The sequence below is a fragment of the Pristis pectinata genome, chromosome 1, assembly GCF_009764475.1.
Source record: "Pristis pectinata isolate sPriPec2 chromosome 1, sPriPec2.1.pri, whole genome shotgun sequence".
NCBI lineage: Eukaryota > Metazoa > Chordata > Chondrichthyes > Rhinopristiformes > Pristidae > Pristis > Pristis pectinata.
The window spans coordinates 138,134,349-138,162,311 of record NC_067405.1 but is presented as its reverse complement, the minus strand read 5'-3'; the positions used below and the strand labels follow the sequence as shown (position 1 = coordinate 138,162,311).

Here is a 27,963-nt window from a genome sequence, read left to right as displayed (position 1 = left end):
TGCCACAGCTACAGAGTAAAGTGCAGTGCAATAAGGTGCAAGGTCACAACAAGGCAGATCGTGAGGTTCATTTTTATAAACCATTTTTTGATATGCTGAAGGTTCTTACCATCGTGCTGTCCATGGATAATATTAAGCGTTCCGTCTGGAGCTCCTGTATCCTGGAATAACTTGGCCAGCAACATGGCAGTTCCAGGTACACGCTCTGAAGGTTTAAGCAGATAGGTGTTTCCACAAACCAAAGCCACAGGGAACATCCAGAGTGGAATCATGGCTGGGAAGTTAAAGGGAGTGATGCCAGCACACACCCCTAATGGCAAACGGTAAGTGAATGTGTCCATGTCTTTGGTGATGGAGGGCAAGGTCTCACCCAGCATGAGAGAAGTGATACTGCAAGTATGCTCAACAACCTCTGTGGGAAGGAAGGCAAGATTTAGTCTGCAGGACAAATAAATTCTCCCTAATGCAGCTTTAAACTTGAAAAAAGATGAGCCACCCGAAAAGCATTTGAGAAAACATTCTCAAAATTCTTGGGAATAAATGACAAACTAATATAATGGAAAGAAAAAAGAAAACAATGTTTTTTGTTGCTACACCATGATTTGGAAACAATACTAGAACGATTGATAATTATTCAAAGGGATGTTAAAGAGAAAGTATGGAGAGGAGGGTAGGAGGAAGGATAAAACAACAATAGATTATGAAGGAGATGGGCCAAAGGTCTTCTCTCAGCTATGCTTATCTTTGTGAAATTTCTGCTCAAGGCTAAAATCTCAGTAGGAAAGCAAAACACATATCTTTATTTAGGGTTCTAGATATTACTCACGCAAGCCTCTGAAAACATCCCCTTCAGCATCTGCCAAGGTTTTTCCTTGTTCTTTTGTAATGAGCTTTGCAATTTCTGTCTGTTAATAAAATAAAGCAAGCCCTGTTTGAATACACAGAGAAAAATCACTTTTTGCACCACAGCATCAACAATGATTATACCCAATCGAGGTGCACATCCAGTAAGGGCTCAAACTCATGATTTGAAAGACTCAAGCTCCTCTGAACTTGCATAAGATGATGTCAATAAAACATCAATCACTTACCTAGTGAGAAAGAATAACGTGCATGTATGACACTGAGCTGCAATTTAATCTAACCGTTTGAGCAGCAGACTGACAAGATTGGGCTTTCATTTAAGTCAATTGAGGGTTCCAAGTTTTCCATCGGACAGATGAGGCTCAATTTACCCCTTGGTTACCCATTTTCTCATGTTCCTGTGCAACTCTGAGTGGCTGGTTTAAAAGTATACTGGGACCTCACTTAACATTTAGGATGCATTTGGGGGAACAGGAGCACAGAATGGAATGACCCCTTTGCATACCATGCTAAATAAATCAGCTCTATAAGGGGTCATCACATGCCATGGCCTCACTGGCTGAACACAAACACCATAATCATGTTTGGTGAGCTGGCAACCTGGTATGTCTTGACGATTTCATTTTTTTGGTGTTACCTAGTACCCCTTAGTAAAAATGTTTTCCCTTAGACTAAGAGCGCAAGTATGGATCAACTGTAGGAAAATTGAAAAGATTGAGAAAAATCCAGCCAAGATTGAACGACAGAGCAGACTTGATGGGCCAAACGGCCTAATTCTGCTCCTATATCTAGTGTATAGTGAAATAAGGAGACCCAATTGGAAATCAGTGGACCCAAGGGCAGGAAGTTGGAGGTAATTTTTCTCTCAAAATAACACTCCTGAACCATCAGAGAGGTTACTTGATAAATAATTGGAAGGAATTCTTGTCAACATCAGTTGTTCACTCAGGATTCTTCATCTCACCACCTCAATTAAGGTTTCCAGGAAACTCAACTCAGTAGCATGTCCACCACACGTGACTCACCAGGTTCTCTTTGATTAGTTGCTGGTACTTTAGAAAAATCTGCTGTCGAGTCAGTACTGATGTTTCTGACCACGAAACATAAGCTCGCTCACAGGAGTTCACGGCTGCAAGCATCTCCTCCTGAGTGGCCTTTGGCACTTTGCCAATCACTTCATTTGTTGCCTACAGGTAGTAACGCAAGTGACATTAGTAACATTACACGAGTAGAGCCCTGGCAAGGGCACACTTGTATACAGGTCTGGTCTCCCTATCCAAGGAAGTATTACTTGAGTGCAACAAAGGCTAATTCCTGAGATGAGAAGGTTGTCCTATCAAGAGCAGCTAGGTGGTTTGGGTTTGTATTGCTTGAAGTTTAGAAGAATGACAGGTGACCTTATTCAAACATACAAGGGGGTTTGACGAAGTAGACACTGAGATGTTTTCACTTGTGGGAGTCACGAAGAAGGGGATACAGCTACAAAGGGGTCACTCATTTAAAACCAAGGTGTGTAGAAATTTGAAATGATTGAGGAATTGAGGGTCATGGGGAACTGGCACAGAGGAGGAGGCCAGTACAGATTAATCATGAATGTCAGGCAGGCTTGAGGGGCCTGGTGGCCTACTCCTGCTCCTACTTTCTGTTCACCACATTGATTCCTGAGACGGAAGCACTGCCCTATGATGAGATACAAAGGACAGTGAACCTATAAACGTGAGAGTTTGAAAGAACGAAGGGTGATCTCATTGAGATGTTCAAAATCCATATTGGGCTTGACAGGATAGATGCAGGGTTGATGCTTCCTCTGGCTAGGGTGTCTAAAACCAAAGGTCGCAATAAGGGCATAGCAGTTCAGGACACAGATGAAATTACATTTCTTCATCCAGAGGATTGTGATCTATGGAATTTTTTGGCAACAGAAATTTTTTTCAGTTGCATAGTATATTGTAGACAAAGATTTTTGGATAAAGAAATAAAGGGATATGGGCTTAGAGCAGGAAAGGTGCACAGAGATAAAATAAACAACAAGAGGCTAGAGTAGTCTTCGCAGGTAGTTCCATCATGGGTACAACTCTCCCCACCATCAAGGGCATCTACAACAGGCAATGTCTCAGGAAGGAGACATCCATCATTAACGACCCCCACCATCCAGGCCATGCCCTCTTTTCGATGCTGCCATCAGGTAGGAGGTACAGGAGCCTGAAGACCCACACCGCAAGGTTCAACAAAAACGTCTTCCCCACTGCCATCAGGTTCTTGAACCAACCTGAACAACCTTAACACTACCTTGGATATATTTTTTTTCTCTCTCAACTTGCACTAGTGTGGTTATTTTTATTTCACTTATTTTGTCATCTAAGTTACGTACAATGTGTGTTTGTCATGTTTGTAATGTACTGTGCTGGTGCTGCAAAGCTGATTTTCATGGCATTTATACTATTTAGACTATGACAATAAATTTGAACTTGGCTTACCCTAGCTTTGATTCCTTATACTTTTAAATTGCATCAAAAATCATCAGATTAAATCCCTGAATTTTCAGCATCAAAGTTGCTTTTGTTTTTACTTTTCTCAAATGTAAAATATGAATATGGATTAAAAAAAACTTAGGCTGGCAGTTCAAGCACGCATACCCAACAAGTTTGACAGCTCGGATGCAGTTACAGGCAACAGTGGCTCAGTGGGAAAATTGCAGCACGCTCAACACAGAGCAAGCATCATCTCAGTGACAAAAGGGACATTCAAAACAATACTCCACACTTATAGATGCACCATAGAAAGTATCCTATTTGGATACATCACAGCTTGATATAGTAACTGCCCTGCCAAAGGCTGCAAGAAATTGCAGAGAGTTGTGGACACAGCTCAGTCCATCATGAAAGCCAGCCTCCCCTCCATGGACTCTGTCCACACTTCTCGCTGCCTCGGGAAAGCAGCCAACATAATCAAAGACCCCTCACCCCCGCGTCATTCTCTCTTCTCCCCCCTTCCTTCAGGCAGAAGATACAAAAGCTTGAAAACACGCACCACTAGGCTCAAGGATAGCTTCTATCCCATTGTTATAAAGACTCTTGAATGGGCCTCTTGCACAATAAAGATGAACTCAATCTCACAATCTACCTCATCGTGGCTCTTGCACCTTGTCTACTTACACTGCACTTTCTGTAACTGTAACACTTTATTCTGCATTCTGTTATTGCTTTTCCCCTTTGTACTACTTCAGTGTACTTATGTTTTGAAATGATCTGTATGGATAGCAGGCAAAACAAAGTTTTTCCACTGTATTTCAGTACACATGATAATAATAAACCAATTATCATTATTAACATATCCCTCATTGATTTTTCCACTTCTCTTTAACATAAAGATGTGCACAAAGACTAATAATACTGTAGGCATTGTTCTTTATGCATTTAAAATTTTAAATGTCAAATTGTAAGTGGAAGGCTTCAGAGCATCTACAAAATTCAAGGACTGTTCTTTTTCAACAAAGACTCAACACCATCATTCCTTTCCTGATAACCTGTGTGATTCTCCAGTTTAAATACTGTGTGAATCAGTCACCTAAAATCAAATACAAAAAACGGATACTTACAGGGTTGTGGATGTCAAGCCATTCAGAGGTATTTGATTCAATAAACTTTCCATCAATAAATAATTTTGTTGTAGGCTGCAAAACAAAGTTAGGTCAGTGGACAGCAATGCAAGGATATAACACACCACTAACCGTTTGAAATGATAGACTTGAGAACACTACAGAAGGATGGTGGCAGAATCATCAGAACAACAATTTAATCAAAAGATACACACAAACCAAAGATTTTCTCTTTGTTTTTAAACCAAGCCTCATCACCACATCTGTTCAGGTAGTTGGGAGATAAAAGTTGTTATTTTTTTTGGTGAGAGTATCTTTTTCTCGTGAATTTGCCGGCTGCCAACACTGAAATGCTCTCTCCTAGCTTAGAGAATTAAACAATTAGATCAAAAGAATTTTGCTTATAATGCATTACAAGTAAAATGTAAGATTTTCAGTTGTTATGGAGCCAGTGACAAACATAATATAAACGTACTATTTGCATTAGGGTGAAAAGGGCAATTTTGAACAAGTGCAGGAATCCATTCAAGAATGTTCTGGTAGGGAAACTGAGATTAAGTGTACAGAAAAACCTAACAAGCTAAATTAATGGATTGCCTTTTAGCAAGGTGGTGGGAAGCAAGGATGGAGAAAAATTCCATAAAATTCAAAACAAATTGATAGTGTTCTCCAAAAAAATTATACCATAACAAAAACAAGCTGATCAACATCAAAAATTTTTGACTTTTTAATTCTTATTAGCAACTTCCTTTCCAAATCAACTTCAGGGTAGACATAAATTTTTGTTTATTTGTAGCCTTTATGCTGAAGTAACTAGATTACTTTATCTAGAAAGAAATTTCACTCTCCACCAATCTGATCTCAAAACTGCTCAGGAAGCACTTTCTGCAGTTCAACCTCTACAGGCTGAATCATGCTTCTAGAGTTCAGCAATCTGAGTACTATGGCACTCTACATTGAGTCGTGACAGAGTGAAACAGAAGACACTGGCATCTGTCATACAGCTTGTCCGCATAAGTCCATAACATCCTTAACTGTGAATATCTGAATACTAGCTGTTCCTTTAGGAATGCCAGTCACAGGCAGCTTGAATTTGTCCTGTCTCACCCACTTATTGAACACGAAGCTATCTGTGCCTTTAGAAGTTCAAAATCTCAGCTTTTGCTGTCCTCTGCAGGGGAAAAAAAAAGTCTCAGCTATTTTAAATGAACCACCCCTTATTTTAAAAACAGTGGCCCTATTAATCCACCTTGTCAAAACCCTCAGGATATTACACGCTTCAATCAAGTCTCTTCTCATTTTTCAAAATTCCGACAGATACAGGCCGAGCTTGTCCAAACTTTACACACAAGGCAACTGGCCTATTCCAGGTACTAGTCCATCAGACCTTCCATGAATTGCTTCCAAGACACTAACATCCTTCCTTAAGTAATAATGTACACAGTACTCCAGATGTGGTTTCACCAATGACTAAACTCAAGCATCACTTCCCACTTTTGTATTAGATTCTCCTAACAATGAACAATAACATTGTTAGCTTATTTAATGACTTGCTGTACCTGTATAGTAGCCTTTTGTAAATCATGCATGAGGACATCCAGATCCCTCTGCAGTTCAGAGCTTAGATAACATGCTTTTTCATTTTTCCTGCCAAAATGGACAATGTCACATTTTTATCACATTAGCCAGATCTTTGCCTTTTCACTTAACCTATCTCCATCCCTTTGTAGCCTCCTTATGACCTTTTCACAACTTATTTCCCTACCCATCTTTGTATCATCAGCAAATTTAACAACCACACCTTTAGTGCAACACCCAAGTCACTTGTATAAACTGTCAAGGTCCCAGCATCGATCCACGCGGCACACCATTCATTTTACCAACCATCTTGTTTATGCCTACTCTCCATTTCCCCCGGCCAGCCAATCTTCCATCCACACCAGTTCTACTTTTTACAATGCAAACTTTCATCTTCCACAAGACTATATGATGTCATACCTTATGGAATGCCTTCTGAAAATCTAAGTGCAGTACACCTCAGTTCCCCTCTATCCACACCAGGCTACTTCTGACAAAGAATTTCAACAAATTAGTCAAACAGGATTGCCCTATAACAAAACCATCTGGACATTGCCTGAATACTTTGAATTTTTCCAAAATGTCCTGCTGATCTGTTAATGGGGGAATAAGAATCATATGTCTCCATTATAACAGTGAATTTTAGCTTGTGCCAATAAAAGTGCACTGGTGAACTACAAACAGCAACTGTTATTTTCTCAAAGCACTGGCTGATTGGAGATTCAGATACAGTGCTCACTTCCTGCCACCATATGTCCCTAGTGAGTTTGCACAAAACACATATACATTATCTATAACTAAACACATGCTCCCTTTGGTGGACGAGGCTTTCCTAGAGTGCAGTGAACATACAACAGTACAGCACTGGACAGGCCATTCGGCCCAAGATATTGTGCTGATCTTGATGTCAATTTATACTAAATGTCCTCCTCCTGCTTATCATCCATATCCCTCCATTCCTTTCATATTCATGTGTCTATCTAAAAGCCTCTTAAACTCCAAACTGCCTGATTCCACTACTACCCCCTCGTAACCCATTCCAGGCACCTACCATTCTCTGCGTAAAAAACTTGCCCCTCATGTCGCCTTTAAACATCCCCTGCCTCTAACCTTAAAAGCATGTCCTCTGGTATTTGACATTTCTACCCTAGGGAACAGATTCTACCCTACCTATGCCTCTCATAATTTTAAAAACCTCTATCAGGTCTCCCCTTAGCCTCTGACGCTCAAAGGAGAGCAACCCAAGTTTGTCCAACCTATCCTTATAGCTCATACCCCCTAATCCAGGAACATCCTGGTAAACCTTTTCTGCACTTTTTCCACAATCTCCACATCCTTCCTATAATGGGGCGACCAGAACTGCACACAATACTCTTGAACTCCATCTACCACTTCTCAGCCCAGCTCTGCATTCGATCAATATCCTGTTGTAATCTACAGCAACCTTCTACACTATTCACAACACCACCAACCTTTGTATCATCAAACTTATTAACCCACCCTTCCACACCTTCATCCAAGTCATTTAAAAAAATCACAAAGAGCAGGGGTCCCAGAACAGATACCTGCAGAACACCACTGGTCACTGACCTCCAGGCAGAATACGCTCCATCTACCACCACCGTGTCTTCTGTGAGCGAGTCAATTCTGAATCCACAGCCAAGTTTCCCTAGATCCCATGCCTCCTGACTTTCTGAATAAGCCTTCCATGAGGAACCTTATCAAATGCCTTACTAAATTCCATGTACATCACATCCACTGCTCGACCTTCATCAATGTGCTTTGTCATATCTTCAAAGAAGGTCCAATAGGATCCACTGTTTTACCCTCAAGCACCTTTGTCAGCTCCTTAAAAAAACAATTGTTTGTAAGACATGACCTGCCCCGCACTGTCATGCTGTACCTTGTGTATAATTCCTGAGAAACAAAGGGTTAAAACCCATTGACTATCCAACAGTCAACCACCAACTGAGAGTACTGATACAAAAAGGTATAATTTAATGTACACTGCCATTGCCACCACTCATTTCTTGACTACCCAGCCCAATCTCAACTATTTAACGTGCCTTTTATTTTAGTTGGTATTTTTACTTTCAAGTGTCAGTCATTATTAGTATTGGTTTATTATTGTCACTTGTACTGAGGTACAGTGAAAAGCTTGTTTTACAAACCAATCGTACAGGTCAATTCATTACACAGTGCAGTTACATTGAGTTAGTACAGAATGCATCGATGTAGTACAGGTAAAAACAATAACAGTACAAAGTGTCACAGCTACAGAGAAAGTGCAGTGCAATAAGGTGCAAGGTCACAACAAGGTAATCGTGAGGTCATAGTCCATCTCATTGTATAAAGGAACCGTTCAATAGTCTTATCACAGTGGGGTAGAAGCTGTCCTTAAGTCTGCTGGTACGTGCCCTCAGGCACCTCATTATAATCTTAAATTGTTTTTTCTGTGCACCTTTCATGTATGCTCCAATATATAAAAAAGTAGGTCAGACAGCCTTGTCTGCCACTAAAGATTGAACATTTCTACTTCCAGCACACTTATCCTGCCAGTGTCCAAAATCTATGGATCTGCTTTCTGAATAGGCTTAGTGACCAAGCACCCAGTGCCTTCTCCAATGGAAGATATCACAGATTTACTATGTGAATATATTTTTCAGCCCCTTATCCCAAGTCTGTGACCCCTTATTCTAAATTCATCAGCTGGAGAAAACCATTTTTCAAAGAGGTTATATTTTTTCAATATGGTCTCACTCGTGAGAATGCAGAACCTCTTTGGAAGAACTTTCTCAACCCATGAATCAACACTTGCTCTCTCTTTACTAAACACTTTCTTTAAAGAGCTTTTGAATTTGATCCAAGTTTCCTATTCATCCAGCTACTGTGCAATGTAACTGCACTGTGTAATGAATTGACCTGTACGATCTGTATGCAAGACAAGTTTTTCCACTGTACCTCAATACAAGTGACAATAATAAACCAATACCAATAAGGTGCTGGAACACTGACAGAAAGACGGGAAAAAAAAACTGGGGGTAAGGTTACACCAGAACGCACCAAGTATTTGCACCACTGGCAAAACTGCTAACCATTGCTAAACTGTTAACTTTGTTTGAAATTGATTAACACCAATAATCTTTTCACCTTATAGTCAACTTAAAAAAAAATGTTTATTTCCCAACATGTGTAACTATGTAATTACACAGCCCAGTGTTAAATTAACTGCCTGCACTCACGTCTTAGCTTCAGATGCCGACACAATACTCAAGACAACTGCAACGTTTAGCAATGCTCATTCCACAAAAAAAACCTCATTAATACCAAAGTAGCGACTTTTTTTGAACAAGCCTACACGGCAGCGTCAGTTGGTTTGAACTTACCGGAGATGATGAGTAGCACATCCGTCCCAAAGGTGGAATGAGCTGGAATAAAAAGGTTAAAAACATCATACAACACATAGTGCAGTTAAAGCTCATCACATACTCAACTGTTTAAAAATCCTGACCATCTCTTTTCATCTGCCCTATCTCAGACTCAGACCCATGCCAGCTGCCAGAGAAATCCTATCAGTCACATTCTTACCTCATTTTGCTGTAGCCTTGCAGCTTACTTTCTCCCACTTGCCCATCAACTTCACTTTGATTCTTTGCCACCTAGTTACACTGAGGGGAGGTAGTAGCTAATTAACCTACCAGCATGTCTTTGGGATATGGAAGGCAATCAGAGCACCAGCATAAACCCACATATCAAGGGGAAAGCGTGCAAACTCCACAATGTCAGTACCCAAGGTCAGGATCAATGCTAGGGCCCTGGAGCCATGAAGCAGGAGTGCTAACTGCTGTTCCCTGCCCCCCCCCCTTCACAATATCTTCCCACTTTGTTTGTAGTTTTTCCAATCTACTCCTTGGTTTTCCATTTTATTAGCTGCTTATATACTGAAAGGTTATTTTTTGTTTGAAATCTCAAATACCATTGTGAAATCAGGCACACAACCATTCCCTCAGTTTTCGTTTCATCCTTCCCCTTGTGTCGGGGGGAATAACTTGGTGTATCCACAACAGATTGGGAATTCAGTGTCATAGGGTCACCCAGCACAGAGAAAGGTCCTTTGGCCTACAATGTTCATCCCAACCATCAAGTACCCATCTATACTAATCCCATTTACCAGCACCTGGTCCGTCACCTTCTATGCCCTGGCGATTCAGGTGTTCTTCCATATACTTCTTGTACGTTGTGAGAGTACCTGACTTCCCCACTCAAGTAGTGCGCTCCAGGGAAGTGTGTGGGAGAACACTACATGCACTAATGCTATATTGTATTTATGATATATTGTGCTCTGGCAGAACATCACTAACTTTTGATTACTACAAATCACTTCCCACACCCCGAGTTCAGCAAAGATTAGGGAAGATCCAACATAATATTTTTAAGCTTCAAACTAGAGACTAAATTTTCCAAATGTTGTAATTTCAACCCAATCATTTTAAATAAAAGAAATGGAAAAATCTGAAACATAAAGCTAGAATTAGTAATGGTGGCCATGAAACTGCTAGACTGTTGTAAAAACTAACCTCCATTACTAGAAGTAATTTATGGGATGAAATCACTGTTCTTACCTAGTCTGAGCAATGTGGTTCAATTTTAACCACCTTTTAAAATGGCCTAGCTTGCCTTTCAATTGTTTAGAAAAGTTATAAAAGCACAAGAATGAAATGGAAGGGAATACCTGACTGAGATGCCAGGCTTAGACTCAACAGGGATACACAAAATCAAAAAAACACCCAGAGATGCTGGAAATTTGAAATGAAAACAGAATGCTGTCAATATTTAGCAGGTCAGGCAGCATCTGTGGAGCAGGAGAAAGGCAACTTTCAAGTCAATGACCTTAAGTTTTGATTGACCTGAAACATAGTTTGGTTCTCTTCCACAGAATACTGTCTGACTTGCTGAGTACAACCAGCACCTTGTTTTTAATTTCAAATAATTTCAGTATAGTGGACAATGAAGAAGGTTATCAAAAATTAGAGGGATCTTGATCAGTTGCGCAAGTGGGTCGAGGAATGGCAAATGGAGTTTGATTTGGCTAAGTGCGAGGTGTTGCATTTTGGAACGTCAAGTCCAGATAGGCTTTCACAGTGAACGGCAGAGTCCTGGGGAGTGTTGTAGAACAGAGGGACCTTGGAGTACAAGTACATGGTTCACTGAAAGTGGAGCCAGAGGTAGACAGGGTGGTGAAGGTGGCTTTTGGCATGCTGGCCTTCACGTCAGGGTACTAAGTATAAAAGTTGGGAGGTCATGATGCAGTGTACAGGACGCTAGTGAGGCCGCACTTGGGTCACCCTGCTATAGGAAAGATGTCATTAAACTGGAAAGAGTGATAACCACCAATCGTCCCGTTTAGAGACTGGGGCATAAAAGTCTAGGTTGTCAGTTCAGTGAAGCTCTGTCAAAGGCACGTTCGCTTGTCTTTGGTGAACATAAATTCCATGGCAATAATCCAAAGAAATGTAGGGAGTTATTACCGCTGCATTTCCAATATTACAATAGTGACCAAATTTAAATACTCCAATGTCTGCAAGTCACTGCGGATGCTCCAGTTTCCTCCCACATTCCAAGAACGTACAGGTTAGGAAGTTGTGGGCATGCTATGTTGGCACCAGAAGCGTGGCGGGCTGCCCCCAGAACACTCTACGCAAAAGATGTATTTCGCTGTGTGTTTCGACGTACATGTGACTAATAAAGATATCTTATACTTTAGAATACCCTGAAATTTCAAAATTTCAGACGATCAAATTAACCAAATTTGGATCATCAAAACCGACAAATGGGTTGGTGAACCTGCAACTCAACCAATATGACAGAGGTTGATGTGTTACTGATTAAGAATGATAATTGGCATATTAAACAAATCACCAAAATGGGGCAAATAGTGAAGTCAACTATTGCCATTAAATAAGGAAGTCAGATCAATCTCTGCTCCCCTTTCCCCTCTAGTTCTAGACTCCCTCTGCCCTGGTAAAAAGACTAACTAGCTACACCCTTCATAATTTTATAAACCTCTATAAGGTCACCCCTCAGCCTCTTACATTCCAGTAAGAATAAACCCAACCTATCTAATCTCTCCGAACCAGCAGAATCTCTTCTGCACTCTTTCTGATGCTTCCACATCCTTCCTGTAATGCGCAACCAGAACTGTACACAATAGTGTAAATGCAGTCTGACCATGACATCCCAACTCTTATACTCAATGCCTCAGCCTATGAAGGCAAGCATGCTGAATGCCTTCTTCACTACCCTACCTGTCACCATTTTCCAGGACCTATGAACTTGCCCCCCAAGATCCCTCTGTACATCTACACTCCTGAGGTCACTGCCATTCCTGTGTATGTAGCATCCCAAAATGTATTTACACACACTAATCTGGATTACGTTCCATCTGCCACCTTTCCAATGTAAGTCCCTCTGCATCCTTTCACTACTTTCTTCACTATCTACTACTCCACCAATTTTTGTGTAGTCAGCAAACTTAATCAGTCCACCTACACTCTCATCCAAGTCATTTACATATATGGCAAACCACAAAGGTCCCAGCACTAATCCTTGCAGTGCACCACCGGTTACAGACTTCCAGGCAGAAAAACACCTCTCCACCACTGCTCCGCTTTCTATCCCCATCCAATTTTAGATTGTTTGCTAATGTACCTTGGATCCCATGTGCCCCAACCTTCTGGACCAGCCTGCCACGTGGGACTTTGGCAAAAACCTTGCTAAAGTTCACCTAAACCACCGTGCCTTCATTAATTTTCTTAGTTACCTCCTCAAAAAAAATCAGATATGAGAGACAGGATTTTAAGCACACAAAGCTTCATCAGTCCCTGCCATTCCAAGTGAACCTTGAATCCTGTCCCTTAGATTTTTCCCCCAATAATTTAACTACCACTAATATAAAGCTCAACGGCTGTGGTTTCCTGACTTATTTCCACTGGCCTTTTTGAACAACAGAACAATATATTCTAACATTCTCAGGGAAAAAAAGCAAAAGTTGCTGCAGAGTTGTGAACCAATAGCAGCCCTCTCCAGCGTGTACGAGCCAATAAATAACATGCACTGGAAGCCACCCACTAACGTTGACCTACAGCATAGCTTCCAGGCACATGAACGACAGACCTTGTATAGAAAATAAGAGGTATCTGCTTTTCTTTCAGACAGTTCGAGCAGAAGCTACAAGAAAAATGAAAGCATTAAAGACTTCTGCGGGGAAAGCCATCACAATTGGTAACAATTAAGAAAATAAACCTCGATACTTTGCAACCTCAAATGCCCTTGGCTTTGAAGCATAAATCTACAATTGAAATAAGCAAGGTCAGACAAAAAAAAATATAAGACTGGATCTTTATTTCACGGAAACAACTGGAAAGCGACTAAAATTAAAACCATTAAAGACAGCAGAATCAGACGGGTCTACAACTAACGGCAACGAATGCAAACTCCCTGCACACAAAAAAATGGCGACTTAATTTCTTGCAGAAGCTAGAGATTGCAGAGGAGTCATCAAACTAACTGATGCAAAAGTATGTAAAATTCTGACATAACGAAATAATTCAATGCAAACCATTTAAATAGAATATTATTTTTCCACTGGTTGGTAAATGGGGAGAACACAAAAAAAAAACAAAATGCTAACCACTAATACTTTGCACTGCCAAATAAAGAGTTTGCATGTTCCATGAGGGGGTGCAAGGTGCATTAGAGAAGCAAGTTTTACACTAAAAGAAATTAACAGCTGTTTGCAAAGTGTGCTGCCTGGGGCCAGTGAGGCTCTGGAACATTCCATGCACTGATGAGAAGGTCACCAAGGGTTCACTTTCCTCTTGCTACTCACTCCCCGCCTCTACTGTCTGTTTACCTTGTGTCTGAAAGCGGTTCTGAGGATCGCTGCCATGACTGAACCGACCGGCAGACAACAGCTGAACCGGACAGAAAATCCACGAAGCACCAAGAACCGACCTACCCCGGAGGCAGGGCTCCTTCCCCCACCTCGGCGCCTTTTCCCATCCAACGTGACGCTCCAACGTCCACCTACACCCCATTGCCATTGGTCTAAACCGACGTCCATCAAATGAGATGCCCGCAACGACCACACATTCCCAGTTACTATTGGTCCATTCCGACGTTCATCAAATTAGACGCCCACAACGGCCACACGCTCCCCATTACTATTGGTCCATTACGACGTCTATCAAATGAGACGCCCACAACGGCCACACACTCCCCATTACTATTGGTCCATTCGGACGTCCATCAAAATCCCTCTTTTTTTAAAAAAAACGCCCCGCGAGGATTGAGCCGGAGTTCATTTCAGAGTTTTTAACGTAGTTTAGCTAGTTTATAATCAGAGTTTATTTTCCCCGATTGAAAGCAATAATATGACGGCGATCTTGTCCTCCGTTAGTGACGTGTGGGTCAGGTGACGGTGCTGAGAAGATGGCGTCGCCGAGTGCGGGTAAATTCTAATTTACTTCAGGGACTGAGAGGGAGTGTGTGTGAGAGTCGTCGGTCTGTCGGTCGGTGCCCTGCCCTGCCCTGCAGCCCGGCGTCCGTCCCTTTCTGAGAGGACATGAGACGAAAGATACACGTATTTCTCTTGTCCCTTCGGAAAAAAAAAGTGTTATCTTCTATTTCTCTTGGTGGGTCTCCACAGCAACCCCCACGTCAGCCCTGGGTCAGGAGCTGTCAACGCGGCCACTGCTTCAGAGGTGGGGATGGTGACTGGGAAAGTGGGTCAAAACTTGTTGCAGTCGGCCTGGGTCATAAATTCCCTTCGCCCAGAGCGAGTTATTTCCAAGCAGAGTAGTAACTTCAAACTGAAATACTGGAAATCGGCAGGTACTTAAGTTATAGGAGCAGAATTAGGCCATTCGACCCATCGAACGGTCTGCTCCGCCATTCAATCGTGTCTGATTTTTTTTTCAACCCCATTCTCCTCGAAACCCTTAACCAATCCAGAACCTATCAATCTCTGCCTTAAATACACCCAATGACTTGGCTTCTGTGGCAACAAATTCTTCAGGTTCACCACCCACTGGCTGAAGAAATTCCTCTTCTCAATTTTAAAGGGATGTCTCTTTATTCTGAGGCTGTGTCCTTGGATCCTAGACTCTCCTACTAATGGAAACATCCTCTCCATATTCACTCTATCCAGACTTTTCAGTATCCGGTAGGTTTCAATGAGATCCCCCCACCCCCACCCCCACCCCACTGTCCTCCTGAACTCCATCAAGTACAGGTTCAGAGACATTAAACTCTCCTCATGTGTTAAGCCTTTCATTCCTGCACTTTTTGTTGAGACACAGGAGACTGCAGATGCTGGAATCTGGAGCAACATACAAAACTATTTCCCTCCATAGATGCTGCCTGACCCATTGAGTTCCTCCAGAGTTTTGTGAGGTACTTTTTAATTGCTTTCCATCTCAGTGATTGGCCCAAAAGTAACCAGAACTAGTTGGATCATTCAAGATGCAGTCTGATTGGAATGCTGTAATATTTGTCCTATTTTTAGACAGTGAAGATCATTTGTTCATCTCAGTCATGACTGGTTTAGATTGGGTAAATAGAAGGAGGATGTTTCCAATAGATGGTTCAGAGATCTGGGATTTCTGGAAAATCTCTACTGAGGCTGCTGTGAATCTTCCAGATCATAAGCTAAGGTGCTTTAACCTGTTGTTTTTGTTGCTTGGCTTAGATCTGTTTCCTTGGGCTACTTATGGAAACAGTTTTGTCCTGTCTATTTAATTTAGGAAATAATAATTTTGAACACTTATGAGTTTCCTTTGCTTTGAGGAGAGCAATCCTAGGTCCATGTAACATGTCCGTTGTCCCTTGTACCATTCTAGTATACCTCCTCTGCACACTTTCCAAGATCTGGATATCCATATTGAATTGTTATACTCCGAATTGGACACAGCACACCATCTAAGGTCTAATTGGAAATGTATAGTTCACCATAGCCTCTGTTTTGTACACTGTCGCTACGTATGCCTTCTTAACAGCTTTAAAGATTTGACTTTAAAGATCTGTGTATCTGAATACCACTCAACTCCTCCAACTTTTTCTGTCCATACATCCTTAAAAAATTGTGCTGTTTGGTTTTTTTCCAGTGACAAATTTGAAATGTCTACTGATTCCAGTATGTAAGTTTAATTTTGACATAATATCCTGGATACGATTTTCAATGTATCCAATTTGACTTTGAGAGTCACCACATCCCATTGGACAGTTCTTCAGACTCTTCATACTGGATATTAGCCATGTGGCTAGTTTCTGCTGAACCTTCAGGTTTTGATTGCTTTTTTTATTGGTAATTAGCAAGAGATGCTGTAATGTTTGATTACTAGTTTCACAATTTTGTATTCTATTGTTCTTGCTATGTAGTTCATTGTCTTGTTACTTGCCCCAGGCTTTAGTACTTAATCATACCTGAAGATTATATTTGGCCTCCCATATTTTTCCCACTGTATCTTTTACAAGATGCTTCATTGGTCAGGACACACTTTATTGCCCATTCTGTCTACCTCCACTTGCTCCTGAACTAGTGAAGAGACCACTTAAGAATCAATCATATTTTTGTTTAGCATTTGAATTTCAATTTTCCAACAGCTGTGTCATAGAGTAATACAGCCAACTTGTCCGTGCCGGCCAAGATGCTCCTCCAAGCTAGTCCAATTTGCCCATGTTTGGCCCACATCCCTCTAAACCTTTCCTATCCGTGTACCGGTCCAAATGTCTTTTAAATTTTGTTATTGTGCCTGTGTCCTAGTTCCATATATGCACCATACTCTGTGTGAAGAAGTTGCCCCTCGGGTGTCTTTTAAATCCTTTCCCTCTCACCTTAAACCTATGCCCTCTAGTTTTTGATTCTCTTTCCCTGGGAAAAAGACTGTGTACATTCATTATGCCCCTCATGATTTTATACACCTCTGTAAGGTCACCCCTCAATCTCCTATGCTCCAAGGAATAAAGTCCTCGCCTGCCAACTTCTCCCTAAAACTCAGACCCTCAAGTCCTGGTGACATTCTCATAAATCTTCTTTGGACTATTTCAATTAATGACATCTTTGCTATAACGGGTAACTAAAACTGTACACAGTACTCCAGGTGTGGGCCTCACAATGTCTTGTACATAACTGTAACATAACGTCCCAGCTCTATGCCCTGGCTGATGAAGGCCAGTATGCCAAATGCCTTCTTCATTACCATGTCTACATGTGATGCCACTTTAAGGGAGCTTTGAACTTGTGCTGCTAGGTCCCTCTGTTCTACAACACTCCCCAAGGCCCTTCCGTTCACTGTGACAGTCCTACTCTGGTTTGACTTCCTGAAATGCATTACCTTAATTAAATGGCATTTGCCAATCCTCAGCCACGTAGCTGATCAAGATCCCCCTGTAATTTTTGATAACCTTCTTCACTGTCTATGATGCCACCTATTTTAGTGTCATCTGCAAACTTACTAACCATGCCTTGTACATTCTCATCCAAATCATTCATATAAATGATGAACGGTATAAATGACAAACATGCTGTGGTGGGACTTGAACTTGTATCTTTCTATCAATCGTTCAGTTTTCTGAATACCAGTCAAGTAAGTTAACTATTATGCTATTGTTCCCCAGTAGTAGGTTAATCTTCTCAAAAAAAGTAATGCTATAATTATAGACTCTTCTCCACAGAGATGCTGGTGTGCCTTGAAATGATTTAACAGTACTAAAATAAGATACATTGCTCATCCTTTTAAGTGAATACTTAATTACATCTGCATACAGTGGTCTATTTAGCCACTGTCGTGAAAAGCTGGTTTACATAAAGATCACAAAAGACAGTGGAATTCTGAAATTCCCTCCCTTTAAAAAGCCATTGAAGCTAGGCTCATTGAGAATTTCAAAACTGGGAATGGTGTATTTTTTTTGGGCAAGATGTTAAGGCCAAGGGAGGTAAGCAGGTTAATTGAATTAATGGTACAGGTTAGCCATGATCTAATCAAATTCCTGAAAAGACAGGGGCAATTGGCTTTCGTTCCCAATAAAAAGAAAGAAAAACTGCAGATGCAGGAAATCTGAAATTAAAAATACAAAATTCTGGAAATATTCAGTATTTCAGGCAACGTTTGTGTCGAAAGACGAAAGATCATTGTCACTGTTTCTACCTCAAATGTTTTTTGATCTGCTGAGTATTTCCAGAATTTTTTCTTTTATTATCTGTTCCAACAAACTATGATGTCAATCAAAATTTTAAGTTGATGGTTATCTTTGAAACAGTCCATGTTAGTACTTAAAATGCTTGTCAATGTGTAGTTATAGCCAATAGTTTAGTGCGCGGGTGGGGCTAAGTTTCTGATCTGCCTGTCGAAATGTGTATAAAAATAATTTGTTTTAAAGTTGATTATCACCAGAGACAATTTCCTAATAACATATTAAAATCTTTGGTAATACTCACTTCCTCAGGTTATTATAATAATGGATGTTGATGTAGGGGTAAGTTCTGCTATTTTTTTTCATGCTTCAACAGTGGCACTGTATTCTCTGTCACCACAAGCATAGCCATAAGACAGCAAAAGTCGTGTTTACAATTTGCTGTAGACCTCGAGCTCAGATTTATCACTCAAGTTTTCTCCATAAATCTAATATTGTTCTTCTGACAGTCAAGTATGAGATTCTGAAAGGATCAGTGGTCCCAAATGCTATATGTAATATTTTGAATATATCAACTCCTCATCTGATTTCTCCAGGCCAAGTTGATTCTGCAGAATACGTTATTCCTCTACTGTCAGTAATTGGTACTGGGCACTGGACCAAATATATTCCAATGTAATTGCAATTTATATTCTAATGGCACTGGGCCATTGAAGTGTAACTTGTTATTCTGCTTCTTTGCCATCAGGTGCAGATTTGGAGCAGTCGTTGCTGAGTTTTGAGAAACTAGACCGAGCTTCACCAGATTTATGGCCAGAACAAAGTAAGACACTATTGTGATGTTTTGAAAAGCTATCAAACAGTTCCAATGGTTGTATAAAAAGGTTGGCTCAGATTGACATCTAAATGTAGAAGGTAATAGGACCTGCATGGAATAACTATGGGAAACTGTGTAATTGTTGTATCACCTATGGAATGAACAGAACATAGACTAAATACTAAGGGAGACCACAGCAAGTCAATGGTATATCCCAGAGGTTCCCAAACCAGATTTTCTGTCTTCTAGATTTGTCTGCTGCATGACAACTCAGCATGTGCTGCAATGGAGGAGTGGCAGCTGCAACTATGACAGCCAGCAGTCAGTCCTTACAGGGATGTTACCAGGACTGGAGGGTTTGAGTTTTAAGGAGAGGCTGGATAGGCAAGGGCTTTTTTTCCTTGGAGCATAGGAGGTTGAGGGGTGACTTTGTGAAGTTTTCTAAAATTGTGAGGGGCATAGATAGTGAATAGCCACATTTTTTCCCTCAGGACAGGGGAGTCCAAAACTAGAGGGCATAGGTTTAAAGTGAGAGGGGAAAGATTTAAAAGGGACCTGAAGGGCAACTTTTTTGCACAGATTGGTGCGTACTTGGAATAACCTGCCAGGGGAAGTGGTGGAGGTGGGTACAATTATGACATTTAAAAGATATTTGGACAGGTATATGGATAGGAAAGGTTTAGAACGATATGGATCAAATGCAGGCAAATGGGACTAGCTTAGTTAGCCTATTTGGTTGGCACTGATCAGTTGGGCTCGAGCCTGTTTTCCCTGCTGTATAGCTGAGAGGCCACTGGCTAGGAGAGGGATCCTTGGAAACCCAAAGAGGCCCCCAGATGACGTATCAGCCATGTTTGGTGGAGACTGAAACAGGTTGCCCAGCCAAAGTGGCAGTGTTGTATGGGACAGCTGTTCAGATAGACCAGTCTCTGGGGATGCTACCACTGCCACCACTGGGCTTGGAGCAAGGGGCTGCCACCATTGTCCTGGCTGGCTTTCCCACTTTGCTTAGTGACCACCTGTGGACTAAGATAAAGGGAGGTGACATCCCAGGGATGATTTTCATGTCCCTAATGGTATGTACAGCACCGTTTGGGAACCTCTGTTATATTCCATGAGAGTGGACTGGATGCCACAGGACAGTTGCATTCTGCAGAATCACTATGGAATTGAAAAAATATGTTCTGTAGCAAATGATATTCTTAACTTAGTACAAATTGCTCAATGACTTGTAAATGTCATGCCCTAAGATTAGAATGTACAGTCATATTTGACATTTTTTTCTTTTGGTTGAAGTATAGGAGGGGCAGTAAAGCTCCAATAATCCAGCACACTCAGGACTTTGGTGCTGGACTGGCAGATTTTATGGACTATTGGACTCCTTTTAATAACCCTATACATTTTAAATTCACTTTTTTTTGACGTTATGCAATTTTATAACAACTGGCAAGTTTAAAGGCTGCATGTGCAAAGGCCATGGTATGTTTCAGTAGAGCACGGGAACTGGGGTCCCAGTAGGCTACAAGGGAACATGGGAACCAGGACCCTGGTGAGTTTCAGGGAGTGCAGGAATTGGAGTCCCAGCGAGTTTCTGGAGTGTGGGAGATAAGCCCCAGTAAGTTTTGAAGGAGTGCAGAAACTGGAGCCCCACTGAGTTTCAGGGAAGTGCAGCAACCGCGGCCTTGGTGTGTTTTAGGAGGGTGCGGGAAACCTCTCTTGTGAGCCAAATGACAAACTGTCCAGAATTCTGAAAATACAGATGGCTGAACTTTATTGTAGCTCTGAATAAAAATACAATGTATGACTTGCTGACACTTGTGTTGTTTTACAACATGGCACAAAAATAGTTTAGTTATATGTTGTAGCATCGGGATTTGAGTCTAGAGTGTTAATGATAAAAATTTCCTCTCAGCTGGTGAAGTTTTTTATGGGGACTTTACCATGTGCAAATTGGAACTGTTTTGGGGTTTCTTTCAAATGTGAGATGGTTGATATATCACTAGGAAAGTTCAAACCAGTGGTAGCCTGCTGTTACAGTACAATTATTCAGTACTGGCACTAATGTTCATAAATAAAATATTACTCAAACACTTGTATCTCATTATCTCTTTCAGTGCCTGGGGTAGCGGAATTTGCCGCATCTTTCAAAAGTGTAAGTGTCTTTGTGCAATTTGATGTCTTGATAACTTATTAAATAGTTTTTGTATTGCTGATACATTATTAAAGTGTTACTGACATTAGAATCTTCGCCTCCCTAACTGTAGACAAATAGTACAATATTTAAGATCCTATTCCACAATCTGTCTTGATAAGTTCCAGATTCTCCAGTTCCTAGTATATAACGTTGTCAGAAGCAAAAGCTTCTAATAAAACTTAGCAGTGGGAAAATAGAATGTATTTCCCTTTATTGGGTATATAAATTTAAACCTCCATTGTAAATAATATAACAGCTTCCATATTCATTTCTCTTCGCAATATAATTTTAGGTTATCTCCTCCCCTTCTTGAACCATATCACCCTCTGCCAATGCATTTCTTTACCATGGGTGGATAGGAGCTTCAATTCCAGATGTTTCCACACTATAGGAAGGATATGATTAAACTGGAGAAGGCACAGAAAAGATTCACAGGAAAGTTGCCTGGACTGGAGGGCTGGAGTTATAAGTAGAGATTGGATAAACTGGGACTGTTTTCCCTAGAGTGAAGGAGGCTGATCAAGGCTTATAAAAATTATGAGAGGTGTATATATAGGGTAGAAGGTCAGTCTTTTTCCCATGGTAGGGGAGTCTAAAGCTAGAGGGCATAGGTTTAAGGTGAGAGGGGAAAGATTTAAAAGGGATCTGAGTGACGAGTTTTTTCCACCAGAGGATGGTGAGTATATGGAGTGAGCTGTCAGAGATGATGGTAGAGGCAGGTGCAATTACAACGTTTAAAAGACATTTGGACAGGTATATAAATAGGAGTGGTTTAGAGGGAGATGGGCCAAACACAGGCAAGTGGGATAGATAGGCATTTTGGTTGCATGGGTCTGCTTCCATGTTTTGTAAACTTGAATCTAAGGTAAAAATACATTGGAAATTTAATGTGCTGCCTCTTTTCCCAAACCAAAAGTAAAATGTAACATGAAATAAAGCTTGAATTGTAAGATGCTTGTACAAATTAAGAGTAATTTACATATTTTTTTGTAGCCTATTACCAGCTCTCCACCCAAATGGATGGCAGAACTTGAGAAAGATGATATTGACATGCTGAAAGGTATTTATTGTGTTCAAACTTTGCAGTAATTATATTCAGATGATCTAGAAAAGTACAGAGCCGTAACACATTAATGTATGGTCTCAAAGATGGGAGCTGTTGAGGAAATAAGATGTACATTTGTACAACACCCTTCACAACTTCATAAAATTCTAAGATGTTTTATAAGGTAGGCTTTCGATAAAGTTAAGGCTAAGAATAATCTTAGGTAATCACAAGGTTTATGGAAAGTGTAGAAGGAATGCAAGGATAGAAAATAAAGGTACATAAAGGAATATATGAAATATAGTTGCTAGAAATGGGCTTTTGTTCATGATGTAGAAAAGAAAATATTGGTCAGTGAGGGCTGGCCTATTCACATCATGATAACATAATCCCATACGCTCGCTCTGCCATTTAGTGAAATCAGTGTCACTTTGTATATTCGCTTCTTATTTCTTCATACATTTGATTAACAAAAGTCTGTCAAGTACAGATTTGAAATGAACAGTTAACCTGGAATTCGCTGGAGCTGCAAAGGCAGTTCCAAATCTTAATTGCCCTTTGCAAGTTGAAATTTTTTTCTAGTTCCAGTCCTCGATGATTACCAGCTCTCCAATGGCCCACATAGCACCTGACCACCCTCTTTCCAGTCATAATTGTCAAACCATTTTGTGTTGATTTTGATATGCCTTGCAAAAGTGCCTTTACATACTTGATTTTTGCATCATTGTATGTCGGCTTAACAGTATTTTGTGGTTGTATCCTTACTGATTTCTATGTGTTCATTTTTACCTTTTTTCTTTTAATTTCATGCCATTCATTTTGGCAAGTGCTCTTGTCCCTTAGTGATGTAATTTTTAAAGGAGACTTGTTTAGTTTCTGTTTTACGTGGAAGATCAGTTAAGAGGGATAGGTAGCAACTAAAATATCTAAATAGAGCAGATTGGTCCTCTTTAAAGATGAGTGTAATCTGGTGACATGTTCCATAGGATGTTATGGTAGTGGAGGTTTTGGTCTTAATCTTCCAGTGCTCACAGATGAAAATTCTAGCATGCAACTTTTCCAGTTTTCTGAATTATCAAAACCTTTCATTTTAATACACTTTTTCTTAATATTTGTTATCTTTTTATCCATTGTGAAATCCCTTGGATTATTATGCATAGGCAGATCCAAATGAAATTTTAATTTTGTGTAGGGTTTCTCTAAAGAATTTTCTGTTTTTGAATTGTGTGATAAGCACAGTGCAAGTTGCACTGATGCAGGGTTTTGACCTGCAATTCCTCTCCCCTCACAGATGCTGCTCAACCTGCTGAGTTCCCCCAGAAGATAGTTTGTTGCTCAAGTTGCGCTAGTTTTAAAATAAAACTTAAGTAAAATTGTCATGTTAAGTTGTGGACTTGCTCTTAGCATTTTGAACAAACCTAACTGAGATTTCTCATCATGTCCTAGACATTGTATCCTAATGAATTGTGGCTTTTAATCACAGAGTTGGGAAGTCTTACAACCGCTAACTTAATGGAGAAAGTACGAGGGCTCCAGAATCTTGCATATCAGCTTGGACTAGATGAATGTAGGTATATGATTTTTTGTTCTAAAATTTTATGTTATTATAATACTGCAATGTTACATTACAATTTACCCAATAGTTCCTGGCCACACAGAAATTTGATGGTGACTTAAATGTAGATGATAGATTACAGACTACTTAGAGCTGCTGATTCTGGGCTATTGCTGTCCCAAACCCTTGGATTGTTGATGATAGCAGCATCTTCTTAGAATATTAATCCTCTTCTGCTCATTTGCTATTATTTTCACACACAGCTTTGTGCTGAGGAGTTATGACAATTCCAAATTTTCCAGTTCCATTTTAGACTGAAGATGGCAACATGATGAATATAATTTTTAAGATGTTGGTTAAAACAATGTGCAGGTCTGCTTCAGGTTATGCCAGGGTTCTATTCTTGTGACCTGTTCATAACCTAGCAGTTCACAAGGCATTAACGTACCAACAAACTGAGTTCCCAGGTGGCAGAAGATGCCAGCCGCCTCGCAGCAGCCGCAAATCCATCTTGCCGGTCTCCTAAATGTTCATTCGTGTGTATAGCCTGTATATGGTAACCTGCGGATGGCCTGTAGTGATGACTAATCAGTTCCCATGACAAACACTTTCATCCACCTTCACTGGTTTAAGCATAATATGGCATAAATTGGGATTGGCTGTGCCCCTTTAGTCATTGTGAACGCAAATGGCTTTGAGATTCATGCCTGTTCACCATGTGTGGAGAGTAAAACATAAACATCAAGGCCTTCTCTTTGAAGCCAGTCGGGCATAGTGGATATAGACCTTGCAATGATGTCTAAATAGCCACAGTAGAAACAAAATATAACTAACACATTCAAGATTTATAACAATTGTCTGAGAACATGGACTGTGGTTGAGACAGTATTCTTGTTGTCTTAGATATCTTCTTGGGCAATTCTGTAGCCTAGGTAATGCTTGATGGGCCATGTGTGTATAATTGGGAGGTGGTGCACTCCTTCCATTTGGTTTCCATGTCTTCCTGTTGAAGAGACTTAAGGTTCTTGGAGCCTTTCTAGTTACTCCTTCATTTTGATTGTTCACAAGCCAGGGTTTCCCAGGAGTCGATGAGGGCATCATTTTTATCAAAGGAGGCATTAATGGAGATTACAAGACAATATATCTTTATTAGTCACATGTACATCGAACCACACAATGAAATGCATCTTTCGCGTAGAGTGTTCTGGGGGCAGCTCGCGAGTGTCGCCACGCTTCTGGTGCCAACATAGCATTCCCATTACTTCCTAACCCTTACGTCTTTGGAATGTGGGAGGAAACCAGAGCACCCAGTTTCAGGCATGCAAATGATGTGGCCCACCCATTGGATCTGGCTGAGGGTAATTAGACCCTAAATGCTGAGAATGTTGGTTTGGCAGAGGATAATGACATTGGTTTGCTTATCCTTCCAGTGGAATTTGAAGTATTTTGTGTTGGCATTGTTGGTAGTACCTCTATAGTGCTTTGAGGTGCCTGTTGTAGATAGAAGCAGAATCAGATTTATTATCACTGACATATGATGTGAAATTTGTTGTTTTGCGGCAGCAGTACAATGCAAAGACAAAAATCTATAAATTAAAAAAAAGTGTAAGGAAAAAAAGGAATAATGTGATAGTGTTCATGGATGGTTCAGAAATCTGATGGTAGAGAGGAAGAAGCTGTTCCTGAATTGTTGAGTGTGGGTCTTCAGGCTCCTGTACCTCCTTGATGGTAATGAGAATAGGGCATGTTCTGGATGGTGAAGGTCCTTCATGATGGATGCTGCCCTCTTGAGGCACCGCCTCTTGAAGATGTCTTCGATGGCAGAGCCAATTGTGCCAGTGATGGAGCTGGCTGAGTCTATCACCCTCTGCAACCTATTTCGATCCTGCACATTAGAGCCTCCATATTTAAATATTTAAATCCACCAGATGATGCAACTGGTCAGAATGCTCTTCACTGTACATCTGAAGAAATTTGCAAGAGTCTTTGGTGACATACCAAATCTCCCCAAACTCCTAATGAAATAGGACTGCTGGTGTGCCTTCTTCGTGATTGCATCAATCAAGATAGGTTCTCTGAGATGTTGACGCCCAGGAACTTGAAACTGTTCACCCTTTCCACCACTGACCCTTCAAAGAAGACTGGTGTGTGTTCTCCTGACTTCCCCTTTCTGAAGTCCACAATCAATTCCTTGGTCTAGCAGATGTTGAGTGCGAAGTTGTTGTTGCAATACCACTCAACCAACCGATCTACCTCATTCCTGTATGCCACCTCATCCTCATCTGAGATTCCGCCAACAACAGTGGTGTCATTGGCGAATTTACAGATGGCATTTGAGCTGTGCCTAGCCACACAGTCATGAGTGTAGAGAGAGTAGAGCAGTGGGCTAAGCACGCATCCTTGAGGTGTGCCTGTGTTGATTGTCAGCAAGGAGGAGATTTTATAATCGATCTGCACTGACTGTGGTCTCCCGATGAGGAAGTCGAGGATGCAGTTGTATAGGGAGGTACAGAGGCCTAGGTTTTGAAGCTTGTTGATTAGTACTGAGGAAATGATGGTGTTGAATGCTAAGCTGTAATCAATAAACAGTAGCCTGATGTATGTCTTGTGGTTGTCTAGGTGCTCCAAAGCAGAATGAAGAGTCAGTGAGATTGCATCTGCTGTCAACCTGTTGTGGCGGTAGATGAATTGCAGTGGGTTCAGGTCCTTGCTTAGTCAGGAGTTAATTCTAGCCATAACCAACCTCTCAAAGCATTTCATTATGGTAGATGTGAATGCTACCGGGTGATAGTCATTGAGACAGCTCACCCTGCTCTTTTTGGGCACAGGAATGATTGCTGCCCTTTTGAAGCAGGTGGGAACCTCAGACTGCAGCAGTGAGAGCTAGAAGATTGTCCTTGAATACTCCAGCCAGTTGGTTGGCACATTTTTTCAGTACCTAGCCAGGTAAACTGTCAGGGCCTGATGCCTTGAAGGTTCACCCTCTTGAAGGATGTTCTGACATCAGCAGACAGAGATCACAGGGTCGATAGAGGTTGTGGGGATTCACACAGTTGTAGTTTTATTCTCCCTTTCAAAGCGTGCATAAAATGCGTTGATTTTTATGTACGCTTATGATAGTCCGTAACTCTGAAATGTACAGAAGGCTGAGGGTTAATACTGCCTGGTAGAGCATGAGCTTTGTGCCTGGTATGAGGTCCTGATTTTCAAACTCATTTTTACTCAAGTGAGTAAAAGTCATGTTGGCAGTCTGGAGGTATTGGTGAATTTCATCAGAGCAAGATCATTTTTCTTGCACAACAAAGGGAACTTGTGAAATGTTGACCCTGGAGTGGCTCTCAGGAATCACACCTCCTCTGAAGTGAGGTGGAGCATATTCTGAAACAAATCTGAAGATGAGGTGGAGTAGAATATGTAGCTATGGGGAATTTATTGTGGGGCAACCTTAAGAGTATGATTTTTTTATTTGCAGATTACTTCTTATTTTGGGAGATGTGTAAGGTACAGGTAAAGCAATCACTTTGGGTATTTCTCCTGGTTAGAAAATAGCAAATTATAACCTAGAAAATCCTGAACTTAGCAGTTGGAAGGCTGAAAAATTAATATCATAGCACATTCTAACATAGACACTGTAGTCTCAATAAGACTAAACAATGCAAATGGTGTTTAAGTAATACTGATTGAAGATTGATCAAAGCTGTTGCATTGTCATCATTGTAGAGCAATATGTATAATGATTCACATGAGGTTATAATAATAGAGTATAATGAATCCCTGGGAACAATTACAAGGCACTAATTTAATTGAGCAGTTTAGTTGATTTCCTAAGTTGTCAGAACAATGCTTGCAGGGTTTACAACTGTCAAATGAATGCAAAATTAGAATAATGTTGAAATTGTTTTGGTCTAGTTTTTAAAAAAACAGTAATGATGAATGAAAAGGCTTTCCATGTTAACGTATGAAGGTGTTCACACTGAAGGAATAGTGTTCTGAACATAACTTCCAGCCATTTGTTATAATTGAATTAACAGGAATTTCTATAACCTCATGATTTTATAGAGTTTAATGGATATTGAACTGATTTATTTAAAAATAATGTCATTGAAGTTTTAAGATATCT

The 27,963-nt window shown here is 40.7% G+C and overlaps 2 protein-coding genes across 7 annotated transcripts in view; one reads left to right on the top strand and one right to left on the bottom strand.

The window, feature by feature from the left end:
• Positions 1-14,137, bottom strand: part of aldh6a1 (aldehyde dehydrogenase 6 family, member A1) — a 97,288-nt gene extending 83,151 nt beyond the window's left edge. For 2 of the 4 annotated variants that reach the window (XM_052010491.1, XM_052010473.1), the window contains exons 1-6: positions 13,953-14,104; positions 9,427-9,468; positions 4,463-4,537; positions 1,890-2,051; positions 827-905; positions 110-412 (exon numbers count right to left, since the gene is read on the bottom strand). In XM_052010491.1, the coding sequence (XP_051866451.1) occupies positions 110-412; positions 827-905; positions 1,890-2,051; positions 4,463-4,537; positions 9,427-9,468; positions 13,953-13,988 (697 nt within the window). In that variant the 5' untranslated portion in view covers positions 13,989-14,104. Of the gene's footprint in view, positions 1-109; positions 413-826; positions 906-1,889; positions 2,052-4,462; positions 4,538-9,426; positions 9,469-13,952 lie in introns of all 4 variants that reach the window. The other 2 variants (XM_052010484.1, XM_052010496.1) reach the window with 2 other exon arrangements.
• Positions 14,138-14,387: 250 nt separating this feature from the next.
• lin52 (lin-52 DREAM MuvB core complex component) overlaps positions 14,388-27,963 on the top strand; it is a 66,332-nt gene continuing 52,756 nt past the window's right edge. For all 3 annotated transcript variants that reach the window (XM_052010570.1, XM_052010579.1, XM_052010586.1), the window contains exons 1-5: positions 14,388-14,549; positions 18,981-19,055; positions 21,164-21,201; positions 22,237-22,303; positions 23,772-23,855. In XM_052010570.1, coding sequence (XP_051866530.1) covers positions 14,531-14,549; positions 18,981-19,055; positions 21,164-21,201; positions 22,237-22,303; positions 23,772-23,855 — 283 coding nt within the window. In that variant the 5' untranslated portion in view covers positions 14,388-14,530. The remainder of the gene's footprint in view (positions 14,550-18,980; positions 19,056-21,163; positions 21,202-22,236; positions 22,304-23,771; positions 23,856-27,963) is intronic.